Source organism: Denticeps clupeoides, chromosome 3, assembly GCF_900700375.1.
Source record: "Denticeps clupeoides chromosome 3, fDenClu1.1, whole genome shotgun sequence".
Lineage (NCBI taxonomy): Eukaryota > Metazoa > Chordata > Actinopteri > Clupeiformes > Denticipitidae > Denticeps > Denticeps clupeoides.
The window spans coordinates 5,025,542-5,035,034 of NC_041709.1; the positions used below are offsets into that span (position 1 = coordinate 5,025,542).

Sequence of the window (9,493 nt, forward strand, 5' to 3'; positions counted from 1 at the left end):
ATACTGAGGAAGAACTGAAGTTCACGTTTTTATCGGGGGAGCCCTCTCCCTTTTGCCTGAAAGGTGAACTTTGGCCTGAACAGCATTTCACTTGACCTTCAGTTCTCCGTTTTTGTCCAATTATTCATGTTTTTAAGCTGGTACTGAGCTCTGCATGTATACCAACACAACATGCTGTTAAAATCATATAGATCTGGGGACAGAATGGTGTATAGAGTTCCACCATGCAGTGTGTTTGTCTGAGTAGTAAAATGATGGAGCGTCTATCATGCGTATAATTTCAAACCCAGTGACCTGTTTACTGCCACTTGGCGCACATTCTGTCTTTGACCGCCAGGTGTCGCTCACGTAACACCCGCGTAAACCAAGAGTTGGCCGTTCACACAACAATAGTTGTGGAAAAAGATTCCACTTTTCTTATCCGAACGGGTTTGCTTGCATGTGACGTTTAGATGAGGTGTTAAATATCACAAAGTAAAATTAATACGGCTTAGCAAATGTACTTTTCACCTATAGAGATAACCTGCTTTAGTTTTAGTTAGTATAGTTTAATTTAGTGTGTATATGTGAAACTGTGTGAAACATTGTTTGTGAAACATTATTTCAATACATGGTATAATGTGCATACTGTTGTACTGACAATAAACAAATCTTGAATATGGGAGAATTCGTTCTCTTATTCGTCCTTTCCTTCCCTCACTGCACTGGCGTATGTGGACATTTTCGGTTCGAGTAGGTGTTGGTATGAGTAGGTGTTTTCAGGGTGAAATGGGCGGAGAATTCAGTAAAGAAGCCTCGGTTTTCTATTAGGCCTAAGCTGCGCAATAAGGATTATGTCTTGTTGTAAGATTTTAAAATACTATTAAGCAAACAATTATTTACCCCAAGTGAGCTAAAAGAAGGAAAGCGGCGCGGATGTTACCCTACATAGACAGAAAAAATTCATATTTCACTTGCAAACGGACATGATCGAGTTTCCTCAGTGATGGTGGCGCGGCTGTTTGTGTGAGCGCTTCTAGAAAACAGCATGATCGGAGGACAGAATTACCGTGTTTCTCCAAAACGTGCAACACCCAAGTGCATTTTTTAAAAAATCGAATTTTAGGTTTAGATTAGAAATTAAATAAAATATATTAGATATATAAATATATTAGAAACCAAGTGCTTCGTCATAACAGTAACACGTTAATTATTCAGAAAAGTAACTCGTTCCAAATAAAAAAATGAGCCTCTTTTTCGCACACAAAGTCACGTTTACAGCTACAGTTTCTATATAGATGTATGTTTAAATGGAACTCCGTCGCTGTCCTCGGTGTGTATGTTTATGTGTGTGTGTATATGTGTGAATGTATGTGTGTATATATGATTGTGTGTGAATTTACAGCATTTACCAGACGCCCTTATCCAGAGCGACTTACAATCAGGGACAGTCCCCCCCCCCTGGAGCAACTTAGGGTTAAGTGTCTTGCTCAGGGACACAATGGTAGGAAAGTGGGATTTGAACCTGGGTCTTCTGGTTCATAGGCGAGTGCGTTACCCACTAGGCTACTACTGTTTGTGTGTGTATATATATGTGTAGATGTATGTGTGTATATGTGTGTGTATGTGTATATATGTGTGTATATGTATGTATGTGTGTGTGTGTGTATATGTATGTGAGTATGTGTGTGTGTGTATATGTATGTGAGTATGTGTGTGTGTGTATGTGTGTGTGTGTGTGTATGTATGTGAGTATGTGTGTGTGTGTATGCGTGTGTGTGTGTATGCGCGTGTGAGTGTATGTGTGTGTGTGTGTATATGTATGTGAGTATGTGTGTGTGTGTATGTGTGTGTGTGTATATGTATGTGAGTATGTGTGTGTGTGTATGTGTGTGTGTGTGTATATGTATGTGAGTATGTGTGTGTGTGTGTGTGTGTGCGCGTGTGTGAGTGTATGTGTGTGTACTTTGTCCCGTATCCGCTGGGTGGCGCCGTGTCCGGAGATGTCCGCACGTCCCCGCACTGCTGCAGACCCGCTGTCGCCTGGCGCTGTAATAAAACCAGGTGAGATATGGAAGGCGCCAGGTGAGCAATAGAAGGAGCAATTCGGAGATTTTCTGGCGTTACTCATTAACCACACAGCATACAAATAAAGATCCGCCATCGATAAAGGGCCGGCCGAGCGGCCAAGCGAGTTCTTTTACATTCTTTCCGCGAGGAGAATCCCAGGAACGGGCGGCGGGTCTTCACCCCCTCGGCAACAGCCGTCCCTTTAACTTTAATAAGCCTTCTAATAAATGTCCGCTTTTTTTTACATCTCGGCCATTATGCGCTTTTACGTTCAGCAGGCGTTAGCCTAGAGGCTACATGCTAATGCAGGAATAATCTCGCAGAACATGTGGGAATGTTGCGGGAACCGTGGAAGCGCCACGACTTTCTAATTAAAACGTATTCTCAGATTCGTATTTTTCATTTCATTTTGAAGCTGACACGTTTAACCAGACGGGTCTCTCATGAGCTGCCAGATGCAAAAAATGTAAATTTGTTTGAAAGGTTTTTTTTTTTTTTGTTAATCAGGGATACTATTTCAGCATTGTATAAATACTTAAATACTTTTAAAAATGTCGGTGTTGTAAACTAGAAAAAAAAAAGATCGAGCGTGGCAGCAGTAGCACGAGTTAAAAAAAAAAAACTTCGTTTTGCTTCAGGCTCCACGATACAACGAGAAAGGGGGAAAGAAATCGCTCTTTTCAACACACAAGAAGGATTCGTTTTTATTATTTAGGTTTTTTTTGTCTCAAGAGTTTCAAGCCATTGGAGCAGTGTGTTGTCGCATGTAATTTTTTTTTTTTTTTACAGTAGCACTTCAACATGGAGACAACAGTTATCGGAAAGATGGCACATGGTTGTGGGTGCGCTAGCAAATCTAGCCAAGGGGAGTGGGGACGGACAGGTTCATATTTCTGGAGGAGGATGAAAATGTCGGTGACAAAAAAAAATAATAAAAATAACCCTAACAAAACAAAAACAAACAAACAAACAAACTATTTTACACAGGTATATGAACAATAAGTTAAAGAAGACAGCCCCCCCCATCAAAAAAACTAACAAAACAAAGCAAAACAAAACAAGACGGTTGTATTTACACGCAATATCAATATGAAATATTACATAAATATTTATGTATATATCCGTATGTACATTTATAGTATTTCGCTACTGCGAGGATCCGTTCTGATTCCCTTTTTTTCCTGTCTGAGGACAGTAATCCACCGTGATCTGAACGGCAGCTGATCCCCCACTTTCCCCGTCACAAATTAAAGGGTGAGCAAACCGAACTTTACCCCGTTGCAACCGTTCTTTAAAACCCCAGATCGACCAAATCACGTGACGACGGAACGGAAGGACTTGCTGTGGTTTCAGTGTTCATTTTTATTCGTTTTCTCTCCATCTATTTACGCCCCGACCGTCTTCAAATAAGCCCGGCAGGAGCTTAGTAAAGGGAACGGGACAGGGGCGAGACAGAGAACCAACCCTGGTGCGGATTAAATAAAGTCGCGTTCGTTACACCAGCAATTTTAAAATAATAATAACAATAATAACAACAATAATAACGGAGAGACAAGACAGCAGCAACTTAATCGATTTATGGGGTCACATCCTCGCCAACAGTTTCACTTTCAATACTTGTGTGGTACTCAAATTAGGAGCTACTGATTAAGTTAATAAAAAGAGAAATATACACAAAAGTTTATTTTGTAATTTTTTTTGTTGTTGTTTCAAACCAAAGTGCATTTTTTAAAATTGTTTTTTTTTTTTTTTCCTTTCGTTTTCATAGGTCCTTGTGTTTAAACCCGCATTCACCCTCCGAGCAACCTGGCAGGGACTCGAACACACACTCCTCATCCTGGCGGGGACTCAGGGGGACACACTCCTCATCCTGGCGGGGGACTCCGGGGGATGCACTCCTCGTCCTGGCGGGGACTCAGGGGGACACACTCCGCGCTCTGTCCTGTTTCGAGTCCAGTCCACTCACCAGGCGCTGGATGCTCTGTAGCTCGCTGCTGGAGTCTTTCTCTGAACAAGTTTTTGGGGACAGAGACACCGAGCCTGACGATATCGTGGAGGACCTGCTGGTGACCTCCGAGGTCGAGTCTAGAGTGGCCGAAACGGGACTCGTGGCCAAGACGTCGCCCTTCAGCTCCATCGTGGCGCTCACCATGGACGGCATGGTGGTGGTGAGCAAAGTGCTGTCCGGGACACTCATGGGGACAGAGTAGGGGCTGTACCTGAGCCGGGGCCGCACCGCGTTCAGAAACGGGTGCCGGTGGACGGACGAGGAGGCTGCGGAGGAGGCGGCTGCAGCGGCCGCCATGTAGGTGTAGGGGTAGGGAAAGAGGCTTCCAAACGGAGACATAGCGAGACCCTGGAGACAGAATGATGAAGACAGTCAGATACGAGAACTCACTTAAAATATTAACAATAACAGTATTACAGCACTGCAACAAGCTAATGCTACATCAACATTATGATCACTTTCACTTCTTCTTCTTCTTCAAAAAAAAAATATATATATGCTACAACTGTTCAACTTGTGTTATTTGTTTTCTATATATTTCAATTAACTTTTTTAGCCTGTTTAGTTTAGTTTTAAATTTTTGAAAAGATTGTCACTAGGTCTACCGGTTATATGTGACCAATAAAGAACCTTTAATCTCGATTGGCTATAACGTACCACACTTTCTGAAAATAATGTTTGCTGCTGAACCCTTAGGGGTACACCGGCTTGTCGCCTTTCAAAGTACCGGTTTGTATCTTGAAGCAAGATTTATGTGCCCTTTGACCCTGAAGAGGGTCACACAGGTACCTTCAGGTCCGATAATTAGACCTAGGGGGTGCATTCTTGTAGACTGTAACTTTGGGAACAGAAATGGCCTCCTGACGTACCCTCTTTCGGACAGGGTGCAGCCTGTGGTCCGACTCTCTGTGTGTCACCCCTCTTCTCACCGAGAAACAGCCTCGCGGTTTCACAACGACTCCCCTACCGATCAATGGCCTCCTATCACACCGTCTTTATGAAGTTAGCCCATCTATTGAACCAGCGCACACGCTTATCAAAAGCAAAGAAAGTGAAGAGGAGCACTCCTCCTCCTCGACATCTTCACTTCAGCCACTAAATCCGGCGCTTCTTCAAATAACAATCCCATTATACCGCTTATTACTGGATTTATGCAAAGCGCTTGCACATTAACCCGCAATTTGGCACTGAAAGTTGAAAGGACGGGTCGAATCTGTTCTGCATTTAGGGACCCCCGCCGCCCACGAGGCCCTGCTCTCTTTCAATGTTCTCCAGCGGTGTTAAATTTACCTTAATACGCACACACAAATAAGCTAAAACACCAGGACGGACCAGCAGGGTTATAGCGGCTCTATTACCGCTGTTATTTACCTGCGACGCCAGGACGTGCTGCTGCAGATGGAAGGGCAGCCCCGGGCCTCCCGGCAGGCCTTGCGCCGGCGCCGCCATGCCGGCCGTGTCCATGGCGCTCACCCCTCCGGAGGACACGGCGGCGGCCAGCAGGGGCCCCATGTTGGAGAAGTGGCCCGGGTGCAGCAGGAAGGGGTGCGCCCCGCCCAGGTGGCCGAAGAACTGCTGGCCCGCGAGGCCCGGCGCGAAGCCGAAGCCGTGCACGTGGGGCGCGCTCAGGTGCGCGCCGCCGCCGCCGCCGTCCGCGTGCGAGTGCGCGTGCGCGCCGAGCGGCGGGAAACCGGCGTCCTTGGCGGGCTCGTCGGCAGAGCGGGTGGTGCTGGAGATGGCGGTGGCGGGGCTCTTGTCCCGCGGCGACGGGCACTTGGAGGGGCTGGGCTCCTCGGCGGTCGTGGTGGAGATCTTGCTCGAGTCCGGACCCTCCTTGACGGTCCCGTCTTTGCTCTCGTCGTCGCTGTCTTCGTCGCTGTCGCAGAAATCTGGGGAGCGGACGCCGGGCAGTATTTTAGGGGATATTATATATATATATATAAATAAAAAAACGCACCCGCGACTTAATAACGCAAGCTGTGGTGTATGTGGTGTATATACACACACACACACACACACACACACACACACACACATAAATCTATAATTTTTTCGATGTGCGTGTACCGTTTGTCAGGCCCTTCGCGCTCGGCGGTCCGGCCGCGGACGCGGCGGGAGAGGCGGCCTGGCGGAAGCAGGTGAACGGGACCTGCTCCCCGGAGGAGTCGTCCGAGTTCCCGGCCTCCTTCTTCTGCTGCTCCTCATAAGAGCGAATGGACTGCAGGGCCAACTGTTTCCTGCGTCAAACACACACACACACACACACACACGCGCGCGCGGTGAGGTTCTGATCACTTTTCTTTTTCCACCAGCACGATTTAACAATAATCATTAAAAAAAAAAAGATCCCCGATAATTTGCGTATTTTTAACGATCAAACCGGTGTTGGTACATTAAAAAGATCTAATTGCTGGTAAATAATAGGCTTCTATACAGTGGAAAGGGTCAGTTGAGGGTAAATCACACACACACACACACACACACACCCTGCATCGACACCCGCAGCCCCCCTACCTCTTCTCTCGACGTCCGTTGCCCGTGTCGCGGAAGCCTTTAGCGAAGGGGTTGTGGTCGATTTTCAGCTGGGTTATCTGGAACAAACGATGAACGAAAACCGTGAAAAGTCGCGGACAACTCGGAGTAAACTCGGCCGCGGGATTCACGTCGTTTCGAGCCAAGTAACGATGAGCGTAAAAAAAAAAGAATTCTCCTGTACACGTGACTCATAATCCTGAAATTTTTAACACACACACACACACACACACACACACACGCAGATGTCACTGTGTTGCGACCAGCACGCTTTTAAAGAAATATATATTATTTTATTTTCAAATGGACACGCAGAACGATGCGTCTACTCTCTAACTCTCACACACACACACACACACACACACACACACACGCGCGCACACACACATACATACACGCAGATGTCACTGTGTTGCGACCAGCATGCTTTTAAAAAATATATATTATTTTATTTTCAAATGGACACGCACAACGATGCGTCTACTCTCTATAACACTCACACACACACACACACACACACACACACACACACACACACACAGAGAGCTCATGATCTTTTTTTTACAACAGCAGCTCTCCACGTTGTGCCAAACACCAGAACCCTAATAACTGCAACCAGATTAAAATATGAGCACACACACACACACACACACACACACACACTGCTGTCAGAAGTGGCGGCCAGTCGGGACACGCAGCTCCCAGCCAACAAACAAGAAACGAAATCGGCTCGTAATAATCGCATGTAATATTAACAAAGTTAATAAATAGTCAAACAAAAACAAACAAGAATGGCGACTTTGTCGGGACTTTATTACACACACTGTAGACACACCGGTGCGTTACCCACCTTGTCGTTCTGATACGCGGTGACTGCTATGAAATCCGTTTCCGGGAAGACGTACGTCCTGAACGTGCTGTACGGTAACTTCAGAATGTCGTTCGCCCGCACGATGTGAAACCGCGGCTGGTACTTGTGCATGGAGTTCAAGATGGTCTGCAACGAGACACACACACACACACAGAGAGAGAGAGAGAGAGATGCGTTTTTATACTCATTCCGCAAAACCACAGTCCCTTCATTGTTTTTTTCTTTCTAATAATATATATTAACTTATATATTAATATTCTATTAAAAAATACATTTATTTTAGGTCTATTAACACACGCTATAAAAAAGTCTGTACTGATAAAACATGTACAAGTACGTATGTAGCAGCGTAATAGCGCGTCGTCGGGTCGTAAAAAGGCGCGACTCACGAATCCGTGCTTATCCGAGATGTTGTTCGTCAGCTTGAGCTTGTGGAAGTTGACCACCTTGGACATCCACTGCTCGCCCGTGGCGGGACTGTCCGGGTGGATGTACATCCTCTTTGGCATTTCGGGGTCAGCCTTGCCCGCCACCATCCAGCGCGAGTTGTGGAACTTGTACCTGCAGTCGTCCGCCGCCACGATGTCCATCAGCAGGATGTACTTGGCTTTCTTGTCCAGGCCCGTGCACCTCACTTTAAACGGGGGGAACATGCGCCTGCGACGAAGGGGGACGGAAACGACGCGGTGTTTTTAATGTATTTTATTTACATCCAGCCGTTTAATGGCTGCAAGTTGGAAACACACACACACACACACACACACCACTGCAGCCCGAACTATCAGCGAAACAAACTAACCAACCACGACCCAGATCCGCGTAATTTCCCGGCGGGCCTGAAAACTGGGAATTTCGGCCTCCCGGAGTAAAAACGAAACAAGAAAATAACCAAAAATAAACCAAAAGTGGAAGTTGGTCTATTTATTCCTGATGATCGCAGAACTAAAAAAATAAATTAAATAAAACAATAAAAACAAGGTCAACGCGGTCTTAAAAAAAAAAACGACTAACCCCCCCCCTAAAAAAAAAAATTTTTTTTAAACCCAACCCGAATCCACTGTACAAATACAAAAAAAGTACAAATAAAAAAGTGGAATAAGAGCGATGATGATAATAGAGGCGTTTACCTCCCCGACTTGGTGATCACCATTTCCGTCCCTTTCTTGTGGAACAGCTCCCACAGCTCCTTCGCCTCCAGGTGAACTTTGGGGTCGTCCTCGACCTCCTCCTCGGGCTCCAGCGTCTTCAGGGGCCGGAGGTGGGCCGCGGCCGCCGGGTGTCCCAGCGAGGAGAAGTGCAGGCCGCTCTCGGCGGCGCCCATCAGCTGCTCCATGATCGGCTTGCCGAGCGCGCCGGGCAGCGACGACAGCGACCCGCCGGGCGGCAGCGCGAGGGCCGGGAAGAAGGGCGGCTGGTGGCCCAGCATCGCGCTCATGGCGAACTCCGGGGCCCGGTGAGGTAAGAACGGGTGGTATGCCATGCTCGTTCCCTGCAGGACTGGATCTCTCATCAGGAGGCTCATTCACGTCCGGACGCGGAGTTTTTTTTTTTTTTTACGCAGTTTCGCCGCGAAACGGCTCGTCGAGCGTAAGTCCGAAATCCGGCATCCGGCGCGTCGATTCTTTTCAGCTGAATTCCAGCAAAGTGTCCAGCGTCTGCGTGAAAGAGAAAGACCGGTCCATTAAAAAAAAAAAAAAAAAAAAAAAGCAGAATTAAAAAAGAAGACGAGCGCGGCGCTCCCGTGGACGCGCGTTCACGCGTCCGGCGCAAGCGGCGCGCAATATTCCCTCCGCCGCCGCCGCCGCCCCGCCGCTCGCCGACACACACTCTCGCGCGCGCACGCACGCACACTTCGCTCCTCCGGCCGCCGCGAGCGCGCGCATCGCAGTGAGACACGGCGGTGAGCGTCCCGACACCGACCTGTCCCCGGCGCGTCTGCAGCCCGCGGGCTCCGAGCGGCGCGGATGTGTGGGCGCGTTGCGGCCGGGCGGCCGCCGTTGATTGGCTCTTTGACGCTTTCGGACCAATTGTGT

At 47.5% G+C, this 9,493-nt stretch overlaps 1 protein-coding gene across 1 annotated transcript; it reads right to left on the reverse strand.

Annotated features, from left to right (window-relative positions):
* Positions 1-3,611: 3,611 nt before the first annotated feature.
* Positions 3,612-9,135, reverse strand: tbx3a (T-box transcription factor 3a). Its single transcript, XM_028974484.1, has 7 exons — positions 8,588-9,135; positions 7,850-8,117; positions 7,440-7,586; positions 6,572-6,648; positions 6,125-6,294; positions 5,429-5,946; positions 3,612-4,405 (listed from the first exon to the last, which is right to left on the reverse strand). The coding sequence occupies exons 1-7, from the start codon at positions 8,980-8,982 to the stop codon at positions 3,965-3,967; spliced, it is 2,016 nt and encodes a 671-aa protein (XP_028830317.1). The 5' UTR covers positions 8,983-9,135; the 3' UTR covers positions 3,612-3,964.
* Between the last annotated feature and the right edge of the window lie 358 nt (positions 9,136-9,493).